The 19361-nt window shown below is 41.0% G+C and overlaps 6 protein-coding genes and 1 pseudogene across 6 annotated transcripts; 4 read left to right on the top strand and 3 right to left on the bottom strand.

The window, feature by feature from the left end:
* Positions 1-6481: 6481 nt before the first annotated feature.
* LOC146330767 (histone H3) lies at positions 6482-6970 on the bottom strand. The gene has a single exon (XM_084714284.1). It carries the CDS (start codon positions 6937-6939, stop codon positions 6529-6531), a length of 411 nt encoding a protein of 136 aa, XP_084570410.1. The 5' UTR covers positions 6940-6970; the 3' UTR covers positions 6482-6528.
* A 323-nt stretch (positions 6971-7293) lies between these two features.
* LOC146330766 (histone H2A-like) lies at positions 7294-7741 on the top strand. Its single transcript, XM_084747407.1, has one exon. The coding sequence runs from the start codon at positions 7308-7310 to the stop codon at positions 7689-7691; it is 384 nt and encodes a 127-aa protein (XP_084603533.1). The 5' UTR covers positions 7294-7307; the 3' UTR covers positions 7692-7741.
* Positions 7742-10088: 2347 nt separating this feature from the next.
* Positions 10089-11326, top strand: LOC146330765 (histone H1 pseudogene; annotated as a pseudogene).
* Positions 11327-13488: 2162 nt separating this feature from the next.
* On the top strand, positions 13489-13913 carry LOC146330764 (histone H2B 3-like). The gene has a single exon (XM_084714276.1). It carries the CDS (start codon positions 13489-13491, stop codon positions 13855-13857), a length of 369 nt encoding a protein of 122 aa, XP_084570402.1. The 3' UTR covers positions 13858-13913.
* A 1282-nt stretch (positions 13914-15195) lies between these two features.
* Positions 15196-15992, bottom strand: LOC146330763 (histone H4). The gene has a single exon (XM_084747534.1). It carries the CDS (start codon positions 15505-15507, stop codon positions 15196-15198), a length of 312 nt encoding a protein of 103 aa, XP_084603660.1. The 5' UTR covers positions 15508-15992.
* Positions 15993-16890: 898 nt separating this feature from the next.
* On the bottom strand, positions 16891-17346 carry LOC146330762 (histone H2A-like). Its single transcript, XM_084747344.1, has one exon. The coding sequence runs from the start codon at positions 17322-17324 to the stop codon at positions 16941-16943; it is 384 nt and encodes a 127-aa protein (XP_084603470.1). The 5' UTR covers positions 17325-17346; the 3' UTR covers positions 16891-16940.
* A 316-nt stretch (positions 17347-17662) lies between these two features.
* LOC146330761 (histone H3) lies at positions 17663-18152 on the top strand. Its single transcript, XM_084747268.1, has one exon. The coding sequence runs from the start codon at positions 17695-17697 to the stop codon at positions 18103-18105; it is 411 nt and encodes a 136-aa protein (XP_084603394.1). The 5' UTR covers positions 17663-17694; the 3' UTR covers positions 18106-18152.
* The last annotated feature ends 1209 nt before the right edge of the window (positions 18153-19361 follow it).

Raw genomic sequence — 19361 nt, 5'->3', positions numbered from 1 at the left:
TCATGATACACAGCCCACCTCCCCTCATCCTGCTCCAGTCTTGCTTGTTGTGTCCTGTCAGCTCAGAGTTCAGTCCCCTCAAGTGCAACAGCTTGATCCTGTGATGGAGCAGCAGCCTGTACTACGAAGCAGGTTCAACATACCCAGAGTATCTTTGAGTGATCTGACTCGACTAAATCTAACAAAGACCATCAAGGAGAAGCCGTCACATGAAGCTGGTTATCAACTCTGTAAGTCACCCCAAGGTTTCCCAATATAGACACAAACATGTTCACATAAACAGGGTGGCAAGATCGACAAGGTGGCAAAATCGACAAGACTACTGACAGCACACAGACATATTTTACAAATGAAGAGCAAACCATAATATTAGACAAATAATAAAGAAGAAGGAGATCATATCCATCATAATCCAGACTGAAGGAAACTCTCCTGCAGCTGCCACATGCAGGAAGGACAGTCAGCAAAAGAGAAACAAAAAACTGCAGACTGTGTGAATAATGATAATAAGGATCATATGTTTCTTCTATCCAGCTCTTTTCAGGATACTCAAAGACACTTTACAAAGATTACAATGATCAAAGAAAACACACAGTAAAATATTTGTGACACAAAACATTAATCACACATTAAAAACAGTTCAAGGCGTAAGTTAAGAGGAGGTATTTTGAATTGTGGGTATTTTCATAAGGGTGCCTGATGTTTTCAGCTGGACACAGGGCTGTATAATATCACTGCTCCATCAGTAGAGCACGAGTACATCTGACCATCATTACATTTGTGTATTCAGTTAAATGAATGTTCTGCTTAGATATAGACTATTCTTATTTCTTATGGTGTGTGAGAGTTATATATGATTTAATACATTTAGTCATCATCTGTCTGTCATCTGATCTGCAGACACATGATTAAATGTATTGAATTATATACATGTGAGTGCAGCTTTCTCTTTTTTATATGGGAACATTTAGAATAACACACCAGTCCATCAGAGCGCAGTATAAAACTGACTTGGGAGCAAATAAAAAGTCAATATAAAAACATCATTCAAAGCAGTCAGTAGACTGACTTTCATGGCTTTATAAGTACAACAAGTACAAGGCTTTAGTGCTTCAATCAGTCTGTGTTGTAGGATGAAATTGGTTTATAAAAGCACAATGAAGTGACACTTTTCCCTCCTCTGTACACTGAGAATGAAATTAATTTCATCTTTGACAAAGGTTTAGTCTTAATATCACACCTTTATTCAGTTTAATACACAAATGTATTTGTTCTCCAGTGACATCATCAACATCAGTCATGATGACAACAGGTTTGGATCAAATGAACAGTTGTAGACACATTTTAAACTCACTAGGTGGCAGCACCTCTCAGCAAAAGACAAAAGACATCAGAGGACTGAGACAACTTTGTTCTAATGATGTAAAATTACACTGTAAAGAATTTCTCTGTAAAAACAGTAAAGTGCTGCCTACAGAGCGGAGCGCCAACATGGTTGAAAAGAAAGTACATTTGGCCTCAACATAATATTCTACATGATCCAAGAGGTTCACACGGTAACTGTTATTTTACATTTATTTGGTTTGTATCTGTTTCTAACATTTGTGACCTTGAATGGACAATTTAATATGTTTTCTGTTGTTATGCTAACGTGTCGGGACCTGTCTATATCAGATATTCATGGGAAAGTCTATTGTTGAGCCTGTCTAAATGCTGGACATTTGTTGAGAGACTTTAAAATAATAAGAGATTCATTTTTCAAATTCTTTTTTATGTATTTTATTTTTCTAGTTTTCACGGTGTCTGCGGAGGATAAAGACATGGAATAAAACTCAAAAAGACATCTGTATGATGCGTGGCCATTATTTTCCTTGGACCGGTGTAGTTACAATCCTCACACTAGCTTACTACTATGTTATAGTGCATAAAAATATTAATGTAAATGTTCAAATCTTTGTTGAGTTAGGATGTAAATTGTTTATCGTAATATATGTTGTATTGTTATTGGGACTGACAATTATAACATGCACATACTGTGAAAAAATCAAAAAGGGAGCACATGTCAAGTCTGTGAGGACAAAATACTCACATTTCAGTTATTTATTTGTCTCACATCACAAAAAACAAACGCTTACGCGTTTCGGCACAAAGTCTTCATCAGAGCGTTTGTAGTACTATGCAGGTTCAATTTGATAATATACACAAGGTCAGAGAAAGATCACAGCTGGGGGCGGTACCCAATTATTTAATAACCAATCACTTTTCTTTATCTATGCCTCAGATAACTCACCTCCATAACATTACGTTTCACAGAACATTATTACTGGCCACCTTTAAACTGTACCTTACATGTGAAAAATGAATAAATGAATAAATAAATAAATAAATAAATATAATTGCCCTGCCATGAACTGGGGACTTGTCCAGGGTGAACCCCGCCTCTCGCCCAGTGTCAGCTGGGATAGACTCCAGCAGCCCGCGACCCTTATGGAATAAGCGGTTACACCAAATTGATGGCTTGATAAAAAATAATTTAATAATAAATAAATAGATAAATAAATGAAAAATATATATATAGAAATAAATAAATCCTAACCCAATAGATGCGGTAACTGTGCCTGCTGCAATAATACAACAAATATAAAATTATTTAATCATCCCCAGGGAGGAAAATTTCTATTCAGGAATTTATAAACTGTAAGTCGACCCATGTGGTTTACATGTTATCATGTCCCTGTGGGCTAGAATATGTGGGACAGACCAAACGACCCCTGAAACAACGTATATCTGAGCACAAAACTGCAAACGGTACAGACAATATGGATTATTCAACTACAAAACATTATGTTGAAGCTAATCACGGTTCAACCTCTTCATTGAGGTTCTGTGGGATTGAGAAAGTCACGATACCCACTGGAGGAGGAGATATTCTAAAGAAAGTGGCCCAAAGAGAAATGTTCTGCATATACACACTCAACACTATGGCACCAAATGGACTTAATGATGATTTCAGTCTAAGATGTTTAGGATTTCATTTATTTATTTATTTAATTTAATTTCATGTATTTATTTATTTTATTTGTTTGTTTTCTTTTTCATTCATTGATTCATTATTATTATTATTATTATTATTATTATTATTATTATTTATTTATTTATTTATTTATTTATTTATTTATTTATTTTTCACACGCAAGGCAGAATTTAAAGGTGGTCAGTAATAATGTTCTGTGAAACGTAATGTTATATGGAAGTGAGTTATATGAGGCATAGATAAAGAAAAGTGATTGGTTCTTAAATAATTGGGTCCCGCCCCCAGCTGTGTTCTTTCTCTGACCTTGTGTATATTATCAAATTGAACCTGCATAGTACTACAAACGCTCTGATGAAGGCTTTGTGCCGAAACGCCTAAGCGTTTGTTTTTTGTGATGTGAGACAAATAAATAACTGAAATGTGAGTATTTTGTCCTCACAGACTTAAGATGTGCTCCCTTTTTGATTTTTTGGACTTGTTCACTGGATTTTGGGTTCAGCGCTCCACTGAGGATCTCATTGTTGAAGCGGAACCTCCTTCTCTGAATTGATGCACATACTGTCATTACAGTGTTAATGTACAGTGAGCAATAGAGACCTGCTCCCTGTACATGATCTTAGATGACACTTAAGGCCAGCTGCAGTACGTGTTTGAGGAGGGTTACATGGAATAAAAAAAGGCCATGGACGTGAGGAACAAGTGCTGATGGAGCTGCAGCTCCAGTTACAGTTAATACTGTACACTTCTGTGCTGCGTGATTTTCGGTTTGTGTACTTTTAAATATTTACTCAGGAGACAGAGGCAGCAGAGGTAGGGGGTCCTGCTGTATGAATATCACGCGCTGTTCAGTCATTATATTGACTGACCTGAAAAAAGGTGAGGATTTTCCCTCTAAAATCACAAACTTGATGAGTTGAAGAAGCTCAACAGTCAGGATGTCCGCACGGTGCTGTCCAAGGTGCTGATCCTGCGCTCGGAGCAGAGAAGCTGCGTCTCTGTCTCTGTGTGAAGATCTGCACTTTTAAATGAACAGACTTTTTTTTTCTAAATATATTCCTCATTATTGCAGCAAAGCAATGAGGCTTCATCAAACACACGGACTCTCTGTCTCTCTCGTTCTTTGTGTTTTTCCCCTCATGTCCTCACAGCGAATTTTAACAGAACAGTAGTCCACATGTGGAGGACTATACTGTCTCCTGTTATCCAGGGGATTTGTCTGAACTGTGTAGAAAAAGATGGGATTCCACAGTTTCAGGGTTTAACCCTTTTTATCGCGCTCTGAGCTCAGATAATCTGACCTGAGAGCGCGCTGGATGCGTGGCTGTGCACACGGCTGCAGCAGCATGTGTGTGTGTTGGAGAGGGAGGTGGACTGTGGACTGTTGCACACAATGGTTCTGGAAGTCACTAATAACTTATTCCGACCTCTGTGAGTTGACCGCATCACTGCAGTTACTGACGCTGCTGCGCCTGTTGGCAGCCTTAATGAGCGGAGTCTCCTCCACCTGCCGTGTGACGCACCTTTTCTTACAGATGAGGACAGACAACATGACAGCACCATCAACCGGAGTAACCGTCGCGTGCCCTCAGCTTCACTGTTGGAAATACCAGCCATGATTTCCCTGATAACTTGCCTCTTAGCGTGCATTCAGGAGGACAATCTTGTGCATCTTGGTTGTCACGGTGCAGCTGCTGGTGGGCAAAACTTTTGTAGCTCCCATACCACAAACATGCACTGTCTGCACAACTGCACAGCTGGACATGAGACACCACCTCCTAGTGACAAGCAAATAGTTAGGATGTCATTTAAAGTCCTCTACTGAACTGTCATTACAAACTAAGACCAATAAGTTAACATTAATAAGAAGCATCGTGGGAATAAACTGAATGCATCAAACACCAACCTCAAATGCAGACATTTGAAACTCTGTCCATCTAAAGTCTCACCAACACAAACAACTTGGTTACAGTTTGAAGTTAAAGAATAGGTTCACATACTTTTCAAGTGTGTCTTCAAACAAAACTCACATTTCCAAAATGCACATTAAAAGAACTGTTGGTCACTTGATCACCAAGAGTAACAAGTTGAAAGTAATCTGTCTGAAATGTCAAAGAGTCATTGTTTCTTACCTTACCTCTTAATGAAAACCAAGTCCTGTCCAGTCCAACTGCATCTTTTGACCCTCTGAAGCTGTGTGTGTCCTGAGTGTTCTAAAGGCTCCCTGTTATATATGGTTCTAGCCAGGTTCTAGAATGTTGACGAGTCATCAGAGGAACATCTTCAAAGGAAGTCTGTGACGTCACAGAGGCTGACACACACACACAAACACACACACACACACACACACATATATATGGTTCATATGTCAGATTCAGGTTTAACTATGTGACGTTATTCTTTTGGTTGTTTATTCTAATATAAACAGGCGCGCGCTGATCTTTATCTTTACACGCGTCTCGTGTATCCAGAGAAGCAGCCCGATGAAAATTTGATCCCGCGTTTAAGACCGGAAGTGAAACAAGAAAGTGAATTTAAAATGACTGAAATTTGTATCGTGACAAAATGTTGTCGATTTTAACTCACTTTCTTCCATGTGACAATCAGCCTGTTATTTGCAAAGAATAAACCTGCTTCTAGTTTCCGATGACAAGCTGCACATCAACATCCACTGCTAATGAAATGTACTAAATAAATGAAGACAAACAGCAGAGGAAGAGTGTCTTCAGAGAGAGACAGAGTGAGGACATGTGACAGCAAACCTCAGTCCAGAGGATTTTGTCCCTCCAGCGCACAATTTGCATCTTCCTTGTTAAATAATGTGAAGTATTTCTACACGCAGGTGTCAGACGTGGTGTTGTGTGTCTCATTCAGATGGTAGATCCACAAGTTAGTGTCTTAATGATGAGAGGTGTTTGAATTGATGACACTCTGTGATTGTTAAGTGATGAATTAAAGCGCTCCGTGTCCTCGACCCGTAAGAGCAACACAACACACACACACACACACACACACACACACACACACACACACACACACACACACACACACACACTGCATGAACATTAAATGTGAAAAGTAATATCGCACGTGCCATTACTATTTTATTTTGCTATCAAATACTTTTATTAGTGTATGGCTATATTACAAGGCCAGTTTTCCTGCTGCTGCGGTGATTTTTTTTTTTTAAATATGCTAACCTAATTAGAATGTTTCACAAATATTGTTAAAACACCACTTAGTAATTCCTGTGAAAATGTAATAATATGATATAACCAACAAATGAAATATTTCACTGCGGGGACTAAACACATTTGTCGGAAAAAACATTTTCAGGTAATTATTATTGTTATAATAGTTATATTTTATTTTTGGGGGAGTTATAATTGAAGTAATTGAAGGTGTTAAAGCTCGGAGCAGCAGAGGAAGAGTGTCTTCAGAGAGAGTGAGGTGGCTCTTAAAAGAGCCGTTGTGTTTGTGGAGCAGCAGCAGATAGTTTAAGCTCTCTCTCCGCGGATGCGACGGGCCAGCTGGATGTCTTTGGGCATGATGGTGACTCTCTTGGCGTGGATGGCGCACAGGTTGGTGTCCTCAAAGAGTCCGACCAGGTAAGCCTCGCTGGCCTCCTGCAGAGCCATGACAGCGGAGCTCTGGAAGCGCAGATCGGTCTTGAAATCCTGAGCGATCTCTCTGACCAGGCGCTGGAAGGGCAGCTTGCGGATGAGCAGCTCGGTGGATTTCTGGTAGCGACGGATCTCTCTCAGAGCCACGGTACCGGGCCTGTAACGGTGAGGCTTCTTGACGCCGCCGGTGGCCGGGGCGCTCTTACGGGCAGCCTTGGTGGCCAGCTGCTTCCTGGGAGCTTTGCCTCCGGTGGATTTACGAGCGGTCTGCTTGGTTCTTGCCATCGTTCCTTCTTTCTCTCAACAGAAGTATGAAAAGTAGAGACACGAGACACGCTGCTCTTAAACTGTGGGACCGGCTGGGATCATGACGCTGCTTCAGACCTCCGCCTCCTGATTGGTGAGAGGCTCCTCTTGGAGCTCAGCACCGACAGGAGGGGCGACCCACCGCCCGAATCTCCGCTGCTGATTGGAGAGAAATGTGTTCAAAAAGTCCGCCACAATCCAGAGCGGTCGACCTCTGCTGGAGGCTCTGCTGTGATTGGTCTGACGGACCCCAGACCCCGTCCGCGCGCGCTCCCTGAGCATATAATTGGGGTTTGACTGTCTGGTCTTCAGTTTCTGTTAGTCTCGACTTCGGAAAGTATCCAACAATGAGCGGACGAGGAAAGACCGGTGGTAAAGCCAGAGCTAAGGCAAAGACCCGCTCCTCTCGTGCTGGGCTCCAGTTCCCAGTCGGCCGTGTTCACAGGCTGCTGAGGAAGGGCAACTATGCGGAGCGTGTGGGTGCCGGCGCCCCCGTCTACCTGGCGGCCGTGCTGGAGTACCTGACCGCTGAGATCCTGGAGTTGGCTGGAAACGCTGCCCGCGACAACAAGAAGACCCGTATCATCCCCCGTCACCTGCAGCTGGCTGTCCGCAACGACGAGGAGCTCAACAAACTCCTGGGTGGAGTCACCATCGCTCAGGGCGGCGTGCTGCCCAACATCCAGGCTGTTCTGCTGCCCAAGAAGACCGAGAAGCCCGCCAAGAAGTAAAGCTGCTGGATCCTCAACCAGACCCCAAAACGGCTCTTTTCAGAGCCACACACTCTCCTCATAAAGAGCTCTGTCTTATGTCTCATGCACACAAACACACTGGAACTCTCACCATGTCTTACTAATGTTGTGGAACTCTGAAAATCATTTACAACCACAGTGGCTTTTCACCACACATCATCTTCATTAAGCTGCAGGAGTTTACAACAACTTTCTTTTCATTTCCTCTCGCAGTAGCGGCTGTTCTCTCCGCCATCGATCAAGTAACGCCAACTATCCGTCATTTAACAGTCCAGTCAGTGAAAACACCAACTGTTACAATTATTACTAAAATGACAAATCAAACACAACAGACAACATGTTTTCTCTGAGGGAAACTACATTACAGTCCACAACTGTCAGTGCGTCATGACGCGGAGTTAAAGTACAGTAGATAATACAGTCATCACTCACAACATGTTGAACAACACAACATGAAGAAATTCAACATTTCAAATGTTTCACTCTTCTCTCGCGCATTTTATTTTTGTCACATTTACTTGACACTAAAAGAAACCTACAAACATTAATGGTAAATCAGTCATTATTTGTATGATATAAAAAGTGGCCTAGCATAATTCTAAAATTGAATATTGATCTAATAAAAACCGCCCATTTTAGTGAAATGTATCATATGTTGTAAGAACTATTAGTATTTTATGTCTTTTTTCATAAAAAGAACAGCTGTCCCTTTGGGTCACCCTCATTTCCACCACACTGGATAAAATGCAGATTCAGGGAGGAAAAGACATACTGTGATGGAAATGACGATGTCAGTGTTATAAATGTGTTTTATTTGGGTTCTACAACTACAAATATTTCATGTTCAGTTAAAATGTTCAGTCAAATACTTAATTAGCTCTGTTGTGGACCATGAAGGAAGGAGAAGAAGAAAACCTGGGTCCATATGTAAGTTTGACAGATACACACTTCATGTCTTCTGCAGAGAGAGATACCAATATTAAAATGCAGGTGCAGCACCGCCACTGAGTCCATGTTTAACATGAATGCAAACCATTCTGTTTTGTAAAATAGGCTTGTTCCATTGAAAAGTTTGATTTCATTTAGTTTCACATACTGTTTTAAAAAGTATATTTAAAATTCATTTTATAATCCATTTTAACTCACTTTCATTTAAAACCTATGAAGACAGGAGTTTCATTCTGATCTTAAAAACTTTTTAAAACTTTGTAAAAAGTTGTTTGATTTCATTTTGAAGTTCAACTCATAGATTATAATGTTAGTTTCAAATAGTTGCCTTTTAAACACATGGAATTTAAAGTGGGGATTATTTTCATAATCACAAATTCATCTGTTGTTTTTGTTTTTTGATTGATTAATAATTGTTTGGTTTTGGTTTTTCAAATGTCTTGTTTTGTCCACAGCCCAAAGATATTCAGCTTAATGTCATAAAGAAGTAAAGAAAGCATTGAAGAAGCTGAATTGATGATCTCAATAGATGGTGATTAATGTCATAATTGATAACTTGATTAATTGTTGCAGCTATAATTTCCAGATGTGTACATCTAAAAATGACAAACTGTCTTTGTTTATTTTAATTGTTTTCTATTGTACTTGTAGTAAATCCAATCTATACAATTAGCTTGTATGTTTCAGAACGTAAAGGTCCATTTTCAATTAATTTTCTGTCACCTGATTGAATGTGCATTAATGGTTTAAGTTTAGTCAACAAAGTTCACTTTGAAAATGGATAATTTTTTATGTCAGAAATAATCAAAGTCAACATTGTTCAACAATGTTGTTTGTCACATGTCATTTCTAACACATGTGGACTTTTCCATCACATCATCTCCATGACAACACATATTTTGAAGCAAAATTCATAAGAATTAACACAATACTCTGAAATTTTTCTGTGGTTTTTAAAATTGAGCAGCTAATATTACAAAAAAATCTCACACACACACACACACACAAACACACACACACACACACACACACACACACACACACACACACACACACACTAACCTGCAGAGGTGAAGGTGTGTGTTTGTATTAGTTTGTGACTAAACACTAAAGATGAATAGTGACATTAATGTCATTTTAATCATCTTTATTTATAGAGCTCTTTTCAAAGTCCACATTACAAAGTGCTTCACAAAGGCAGCAAAAGAAAACAGACAGGTTGGAAAGTCAGCAGGTTTTTAATGGAAACACAAAACATGATGTGAAAACAAACAAACAAACAAAACAGTACAATACAGCTGCTGTGTGAGAATTAAAGAAGTTTTGTAACATTCAGCATTCATCAGTGTGACTGTTACATTTAAAAACATGTTGTTGTTCATTAATAGTAGAACTTAACAGCTGATTGAAATGAAAAGTCGTCCTCAGTGAGCAGCTCTGATACAAGTCTGGCACCAGAAGCCTCGGCCATCATCAGTGTGTTTGCTGCTACCAGAATAACTTGACTTTCTTACAAAGTGATGATCAACAGATGCTTGTTTTTACTTGGAGTCTGTGAACAAACACGTGGAGCAGCTGAAAACGGCTTTTGATGGAGCTCGGATGGATTTTCAAACATTTTAGGAGAGAAATGAGTGAGAAAAGTGTCTGAGCAGCGCTGGACGCGGCGGTGAATGTGTGAGTTTTAGAGGCTCCTCAAAGAAAAAGCAGAGAGCATCAGAGCTCTGCATGACTTCAATATGAAGAGACACAAGTCCACTATCGACTCCTTCACTGTCAGCCTTCAGAACTTGTCCCACATTTAGTCTGGACTCTTTTATCGATGAAGAGAAAACACAAGTGACACGACATTCACACCGCACAGAGGAGCCACGGGCACCTGGACTGAGTCTCCACGGTTCTCATGGTGTGTTTAAGTGCAGCCTCCGGCTCTGGACTCTTCATAGTCCAGTCAGACTCGTGTTGTCGTGATCAGGATCAGATCATTGAGAGAGAAAATGGCAGAAGTAGCTCCAGCTCCAGCCGCCGCCGCTCCGGCTAAAGCAGCCAAGAAGAAGACTCCCAAACCGAAGAGGACTGGTCCCAGCGTCAGTGAACTCATCGTCAAAGCTGTGGCCGCATCCAAGGAGCGGAGCGGCGTGTCCGCGGCCGCCCTCAAGAAGACTCTGGCTGCCGGAGGCTACGATGTGGACAAGAACAAGGCCCGCGTCAAGACCGCCATCAAGAAGCTGGTGGTTAAGGGAACTCTGGTCCAGACCAAGGGGACCGGGGCCTCCGGCTCCTTCAAGATGAGCAAGAAGGTGGCTGAGCCGAAAAAAGTCAAGAAGCCTGCAGCCAAGAAACCCGCTGCTAAAGCCAAGAAGGCCGCAGCCAAGAAACCCGCGGCGGCTAAAAAACCCAAGACCGTAAAGAAGACAGCAGCCGCAAAGAAGTCTCCGGCGAAGGCCAAGAAACCCGCGGCGGCCAAGAAAGCAGCCAAGAGCCCCAAGAAGGCCACCAAGAGCCCCAAAAAGCCCACCAAGAGCCCCAAGAAGGCCCCCGCAGCCAAGAAAGCCCCCGCTAAGAAGGCTGCCAAGCCTAAAGTCAAGAAGGCAGCACCCAAGAAGAAGTGAGCTGTCATCACTTTAAACAAACTTTCACACAAAAGGCTCTTCTAAGAGCCACCACGTCATCATTAAAGAGCCTCTTCCTCTTTTTATTGTCCTTATTAACAACAAACATATTATATATTCATTATACGACTTAACGTTTAAAAGGACGTTAAAGTCATCCATTGTTTTCATGCGCGCGGGAACGTAGGTTAAACGGGGTGTTGCCCTGGAAACAAGAGCAAGGGAGTTTCGGGGCGCGCGCGTATTAATCAATTCACTTGTCTCCACTTAACATTCATGTCTTGTTATAAACAGTTATAGTGCATTATTCAGGTAAATATTTACTGAACCTCGTGATGAAATGATACTACAGCAGAATAAATAACACGATCAAGACTCAAAGTCACAACATTTCGGTCTAACATATATGAGCTCATTACAATTGTGGTCTTTAATTCAACATCTTCTCACTCGTGACTGGATTATCTACTCTACTTTGATCCCACGGAAGTTTCTCCGTCATGACGCACTCAAAGTTCACCAGAGAAAACGTCCTGCTGTCTCTTCCCCGCACTTTCTAATATGAATACACTCGCCGAAATATTATTCCAGAAACAGATGATTAGTTTGCTTTAATGACTTTTCTGGATGTTTTCAACATCCAATAGTCACCATGTTTTCCCTCTGTCATTTTGTCCATAATGAATTACCGTCTGCAGTCAAGTCACTGCAGCGCTTTAAATAAAATAAAAATAAAGATTTAAATGTGCCTCTTTATTTCAGAAATGAAGTTCAGGTCAGCAAAATAACGAACAAGTGCAGGAGAGGAAATGAAGTCAGTGCACCTTAACAGACACCAGAGTGGAACCCTGAGATTCTCTCAACAAATTAACAACATTTTGAATTTACAGAAGAAAATCAACAATGAGTCAAATTCACTATAAATCTGCCTGGAGAAATACAGAGGAAGAATAAACAACATGTAGACCTTCAGACAAACAGCTGTCGACTCTTTCAAAAACACTTCTACAACTACACAAAAAATAACTAACAAGGAAAAGAACTCGGTGCATTTTAGCAGCAACCAGAATAGACACCCGAATTTCATTTCAACAAATGAAGAAAACGTTACAGGATAAAATCCGTCAGGAGTCAAATTCATCAAAATGTGCCCGAGGAAGGAAAACATTTTTCATGACGTTTTTTTCGAGTAGGGGAGAGTTGGGCTTCTTGTCACATGGCTACGTTGACACAAGTTATATCTCCAAAACCACCGTTGACAAGTCATTTTTCTCTTGACGTGCAATAAATGTGATCTGAGGTGAGAACAATTTTCAGAATTTTCAATCAAATAAAAAAAAAAAAAAAAAAAACAAGAACTAAAATGAAATATTTATGTAATAAACCTTTTATAAATCAGTGCAGTCAATGATATTGTTTTTATACAGTATAGTGCAGAGTAAGTGTGTATTTTGATACCTAAATTCAAGTCATATATTAAAGTTACTTTGTGATATAACGAGCAACAACACATGTGACTCTGAGGCAAGTTGTCTCAGTGACTTTGCTGCAAATGGTTACATGTCACAATTTTCCCCAGTCTGCAGATCTGACCACAGCCCTGAAGAAACTGACTCTGTTAGCTGCTACAGTTGGTTATTATTAGTTTTAATCATATTCACTTACTGAAAGTGTTTGTGAGTTTAAGTCACACTTTAGTCTCTTGTTTTTGATGATTTAGTTGTTTTGGTGCTTTTTGTTCAAAACTGTTTATTCTTCATCCTTAAAAATAAAGTTCTTTTTATACACATGGATCTTAAATCAGCAAACTTCCCATCCTTCCTAACATCTATCACCAGCTCATGTTTCAACCCACCCCAGCGGTGGGGCAGGTTGTAAGAATGGACCTGCTCATATGTCACATTGACACATTAACACACAATATATATATATAGCACCGACAACCACCGACTTACTGATGATCAAACAAAAAGTGTCACTAACAACCCCGGTCTCCCCTATTACATACAAATGCATGCATCGGTGATGACAGGATGCTTCTTTACTTCTGGGGGGCTTTAGAGGGTCTCTCTATTCCTGCACATGCGCAGTCTCGAGCACAAGTCAGCCAATCCTGTGTGAGTAACAGCCCACTACTCTTCACCTCATGCACATACATATAGAGCCTCTTGATCGATCTCAAGTCACTCGTTTGACCAGTTTGGTTGGAAACGAAAATGCCTGAACCAGCGAAAGCACCGAAGAAGGGCTCAAAGAAAGCCGTCTCTAAAGCCACCAAGAGCGGCAAGAAGAGGAAGAGGACCAGAAAGGAGAGCTACGCCATCTACGTGTACAAGGTTCTGAAGCAGGTCCACCCCGACACCGGCATCTCCTCCAAGGCCATGGGCATCATGAACTCGTTTGTGAGCGACATCTTTGAGCGCATCGCCGGTGAGGCCTCCCGTCTGGCTCACTACAACAAGCGCTCCACCATCACCTCCAGGGAGATCCAGACCGCCGTCCGCCTGCTGCTGCCCGGTGAGCTGGCCAAGCACGCCGTGTCTGAGGGAACAAAGGCTGTGACCAAGTACACCAGCTCCAAGTAAACCCGCTACACTCACTCACTCACTCCAACAACACAAAGGTCCTTTTCAGGACCACACAACACTTCAACTGAGAGCGGAGTCCTGATTCTTTCGTGTCTTCATCACATGTTGGATTTAATTTTAAACAAGTTGACTATGAGGGATTAAACGATTATTATTATACCAGTTGTAGTCTTCTTGGAAGGCTTTTATTTCTAAACCTTAAAACTTTGGTTGAACTAATAAATTTCGTTCCAATAAAACCTTAACTCACTATCTTTTCAATAATTTATATTACCATTGTCATTTTTTTCTAAGTGATCAAAGAAAATGTAGATCTTAATGTTGATTGAAATCATCTAGTCTACATGAACACTGAATAAAAACTCTGGTGGTACTTGAGGCAGAGGAGAGGTAAGGAAAAGCTTAATGCCTCAGATTTACTTTACTACTAAACTTTACTTTACTACTACTTTACTGCTAAAGTTTTCGAAATCTAAGAAAACTATTTTTTATTATTTTTTTAAATGAACTTTCGTGTCTTCATCACGTTTTTCTTCAAGTTTGTAGAGTTTCGGAAGAAGTCAAACATTACAACTTAAACTGAACAAATAAATCCCATTGGCTCTGGCTCACAACATTTCTTCACTTTATCACAACAGATTTTTACCCACCATTAATTTTCACAGCATAACCACTGTTTCACAGAGGGAAAATAATTATTGGTTGCCTCGCAATATTTTCTTAAAAAAAATACTACCCTTTTCTGCTACAAGGAACACTGAATTTTTATTAAATTCAGATTTTGTGGTGGTACTTTAGGCCAAGGAGAGTAAAGGAAGAAGCACCTTTGAGGACCCCACTTTACACACATTAAATATAACATTTTGCATTTTCAAAATCTGAGAACGTCATAATAACAATAGTTTATTCAGCTGAGTTAATTAATTCAGTGTATAACAGTATAATACCTACTTTGTTCATTAATCATACCATATTTTGCAATATTGTAAATTGAAATCCCTTGATACGGAATAAAAATGTAGGAATATTGTACATCAAAATTTACCAACATCCATATCCAACATGAGCTTTCTCTTTTTTTAACCAAAGTCTACACAAATACTGACAAAATAAATAGTTTGTGGTACAAAAGAGTAAAGCAGCTTAGTGCCCCATACCAGATTTATTACTACTTCACATATATCTTAAATTTCTCTTTTTAAAAATTTGAGATAACATTAAATGATAGTTTAAAAGATAAGAGTACAGATGAAGGACTTGAGCTCTTGACAGAGTGAGTGTGTGGTCCTTAAAAGGACCTTTGGTTTTTTTCTCTAAAGACACAGAATGAGCGCTTTAACCTCCGAAGCCGTACAGAGTACGTCCCTGTCTCTTCAGAGCATACACCACATCCATGGCGGTCACCGTCTTTCTCTTGGCGTGCTCGGTGTAGGTGACGGCATCACGGATGACGTTCTCCAGGAAGACCTTCAACACACCGCGGGTCTCCTCGTAGATCAGACCGGAGATGCGCTTCACTCCACCACGGCGAGCCAGACGGCGGATAGCGGGCTTGGTGATTCCCTGGATGTTATCACGGAGAACTTTACGGTGACGCTTAGCGCCTCCTTTACCCAGTCCTTTTCCTCCCTTTCCTCTGCCAGACATTTCGTTCGCTTTTTCTTTCACAGACTGAATCGAGTCTGCTGCTTGAGGACAGACAGTCTGTATTTCTAGACTTTCTGAGGACCTGATAGAGAGCAGATGGAGGGAGTTTCACTGGGCGGTGACTCAGTGGTCATTCCTACATTTTTAACAGCTGAAAGTGAAAATTGTTCCTTTTGATTTTCTTGATTAGAAAATTATTACATTTTAAAAGAGAATATTGTCCAGATGAAGTGACAGTGACACTGATACTGACTGTGGTTTTACTTCATTTTTACTGATAATCTACAGTTACCTACAATAAGCAGCTTAAATATTATTCATAGTAAAATCAGACTTAGTGAAGTTCTTTAAAATACTACATTTATCATTTAGTGTTTCATGATTTAACATTTAATTCCACACACAGCAGTTATAAATGATCCATACAGGTGGTGATATACTGACATTAATAAACATTTAGAAGTTAAAACTTCTTCACTCAAAAAACACAAAAAACAAACAACAAAGAAAAGGAAAACAACAAGAAAATACATCAAGCCAAAATTCAAGTTTATAAAAAGCCATCACAGCTCCTGAACAAAATGTAAATATCCCATCTGAAGTATTAATCATTATTATTTTTAAAAAGATGTGATAAATGAATATGAATTACATTTAGATTAAAGTCCATTTCACTAAAATGGGCGGATTTTATTAGATCAATATTCAATGTTAAAATGATGCAGGGTTGAACGTCTTTGGGACAAAGGAGATATTGCAAACATCAAACGTTAAAGGCCACTTTTTATGTCATTAAAAAAAGAACTGATTTACCATTAAATGTTTGTAGGTTTATTTTAGTGTCAAGTAAGTGTGACAAAAATAAAATATGTGAAATGTTGCCTTTCAAAGCGCTTTTCAAAAGAAAGTTACAAAGTGATTTACATGGTAGAGCAGAGAGTGAAAAGTTTCTTCATGTTGTTGTTGTTCAACATGTTGTGAGTGATGACTGTATTATCTACTGTACTTTAACTCCGCGTCATGACGCACTGACAGTTGTGGACTGTAATGTAGTTTCCCTCAGAGAAAACGTGTTGTTGTCTGTTGTGTTTGATTTGTCATTTTAGTAATAATTGTAACAGTTGGTGTTTTCACTGACTGGACTGTTAAATGACGGATAGTTGGCGTTACTTGATCGATGGCGGAGAGAACAGCCGCTACTGCGAGAGGAAATGAAAAGAAAGTTGTTGTAAACTCCTGCAGCTTAATGAAGATGATGTGTGGTGAAAAGCCACTGTGGTTGTAAATGATTTTCAGAGTTCCACAACATTAGTAAGACATGGTGAGAGTTCCAGTGTGTTTGTGTGCATGAGACATAAGACAGAGCTCTTTATGAGGAGAGTGTGTGGCTCTGAAAAGAGCCGTTTTGGGGTCTGGTTGAGGATCCAGCAGCTTTACTTCTTGGCGGGCTTCTCGGTCTTCTTGGGCAGCAGAACAGCCTGGATGTTGGGCAGCACGCCGCCCTGAGCGATGGTGACTCCACCCAGGAGTTTGTTGAGCTCCTCGTCGTTGCGGACAGCCAGCTGCAGGTGACGGGGGATGATACGGGTCTTCTTGTTGTCGCGGGCAGCGTTTCCAGCCAACTCCAGGATCTCAGCGGTCAGGTACTCCAGCACGGCCGCCAGGTAGACGGGGGCGCCGGCACCCACACGCTCCGCATAGTTGCCCTTCCTCAGCAGCCTGTGAACACGGCCGACTGGGAACTGGAGCCCAGCACGAGAGGAGCGGGTCTTTGCCTTAGCTCTGGCTTTACCACCGGTCTTTCCTCGTCCACTCATTTTGTTAGATGCTTTCCGAAGTCGAGACTAACAGAAACTGAAGACCAGACAGTCAAACCCCAATTATATGCTCAGGAAGCGCGCGCGGACGGGGTCTGGGGTCCGTCAGACCAACCACAGCAGAGCCTCCAGCAGAGGTCGACCGCTCTGGATTGTGGCGGACTTTTTGAACACATTTGTCTCCAATCAGCAGCGGAGATTCGGGCGGTGGGTCGCCCCTCCTGTCGGTGCTGAGCTCCAAGAGGAGCCTCTCACCAATCAGGAGGCGGAGGTCTGAAGCAGCGTCATGATCCCAGCCGGTCCCACAGTTTAAGAGCAGCGTGTCTCGTGTCTCTACTTTTCATACTTCTGTTGAGAGAAAGAAGGAACGATGGCAAGAACCAAGCAGACCGCTCGTAAATCCACCGGAGGCAAAGCTCCCAGGAAGCAGCTGGCCACCAAGGCTGCCCGTAAGAGCGCCCCGGCCACCGGCGGCGTCAAGAAGCCTCATCGTTACAGGCCCGGTACCGTGGCTCTGAGAGAGATCCGTCGCTACCAGAAATCCACCGAGCTGCTCATCCGCAAGCTGCCCTTCCAGCGCCTGGTCAGAGAGATCGCTCAGGATTTCAAGACCGACCTGCGCTTCCAGAGCTCCGCTGTCATGGCTCTGCAGGAGGCCAGCGAGGCTTACCTGGTCGGACTCTTTGAGGACACCAACCTGTGCGCCATCCACGCCAAGAGAGTCACCATCATGCCCAAAGACATCCAGCTGGCCCGTCGCATCCGCGGAGAGAGAGCTTAAACTATCTGCTGCTGCTCCACAAACACAACGGCTCTTTTAAGAGCCACCTCACTCTCTCTGAAGACACTCTTCCTCTGCTGCTCCGAGCTTCAACACCTTCAGTTACTTCAATTATAACTCCCCCCAAAAATAAAATATTACTATAATAATAATAATAATAATAATAATAATAATAATAATAATAATAATAATAATCTGAAAATGTTTTTCCGACAAATGTGTTTAGTTCCCGCAGTGAAATATTTCATTTGTTGGTTATATCATATTATTACATATTCACAGGAATTACTAAGTGGTGTTTTAACAATATTTGTGAAACATTCTAATTAACACAGTAGGTTTCCCTACCTACAAATTTAGAAAATAAAACATCATTGTAGCAACAGGAAAAATGTCCTTGTAAAATTGCCATACACTAATGAAAGTATTTGACAGCAAAATAAAATAGTAATGGCATGTGCTATACTATTTTTCAGATTTAATGTTAGACACGTGTGTATGTTTTGTTGTGTTGCTCTTACGGGTCGAGGACACGGAGCGCTTTAATTCATCACTTAACAATCACAGAGTGTCATCAATTCAAACACCTCTCATCATTAAGACACTAACTTGTGGATCTACCATCTGAATGAGACACACAACACCACGTCTGACACCTGCGTGTAGAAATACTTCACATTATTTAACAAGGAAGATGCTAATTGTGCGCTGGAGGGACAAAATCCTCTGGACTGAGGTTTGCTGTCACATGTCCTCACTCTGTCTCTCTGAAGACACTCTTCCTCTGCTGTTTGTCTTCATTTATTTAGTACATTTCATTAGCAGTGGATGTTGATGTGCAGCTTGTCATCGGAAACTAGAAGCAGGTTTATTCTTTGCAAATAACAGGCTGATTGTCACATGGAAGAAAGTGAGTTAAAATCGACAACATTTTGTCACGATACAAATTTCAGTCATTTTAAATTCACTTTCTTGTTTCACTTCCGGTCTTACACGCGGGATCAAATTTTCATCGGGCTGCTTCTCTGGATACACGAGACGCGTGTAAAGATAAAGATCAGCGCGCGCCTGTTTATAAACAACCAAAAGAATAACGTCACATACTTAAACCTGAATCTGACATATGAACCATATGTGTGTGTGTGTGTGTGTGTGTGTGTGTGTGTGTGTGTCAGCCTCTGTGACGTCACAGACTTCCGTTGAAGATGTTCCTCTGATGACGCGTCAACATTCTAGAACCTGGTTAGAACCATATA

This window comes from Lutjanus erythropterus, chromosome 3 (assembly GCF_056507025.1).
Source record: "Lutjanus erythropterus isolate fLutEry1 chromosome 3, fLutEry1.hap2, whole genome shotgun sequence".
NCBI classification, from domain to species: Eukaryota; Metazoa; Chordata; class Actinopteri; order Lutjaniformes; family Lutjanidae; genus Lutjanus; species Lutjanus erythropterus.
Note: the sequence above shows the minus strand (reverse complement) of the source record. Positions and strands in the feature narration are given on the sequence as shown.

Coding starts and splice junctions, on each gene's coding strand:
- LOC146330767 (XM_084714284.1), bottom strand. CDS start 6,939: ATGGCAAGAACCAAGCAGACCGCTCGTAAATCCACCGGAGGCAAAGCT.
- LOC146330766 (XM_084747407.1), top strand. CDS start 7,308: ATGAGCGGACGAGGAAAGACCGGTGGTAAAGCCAGAGCTAAGGCAAAG.
- LOC146330764 (XM_084714276.1), top strand. CDS start 13,489: ATGCCTGAACCAGCGAAAGCACCGAAGAAGGGCTCAAAGAAAGCCGTC.
- LOC146330763 (XM_084747534.1), bottom strand. CDS start 15,507: ATGTCTGGCAGAGGAAAGGGAGGAAAAGGACTGGGTAAAGGAGGCGCT.
- LOC146330762 (XM_084747344.1), bottom strand. CDS start 17,324: ATGAGTGGACGAGGAAAGACCGGTGGTAAAGCCAGAGCTAAGGCAAAG.
- LOC146330761 (XM_084747268.1), top strand. CDS start 17,695: ATGGCAAGAACCAAGCAGACCGCTCGTAAATCCACCGGAGGCAAAGCT.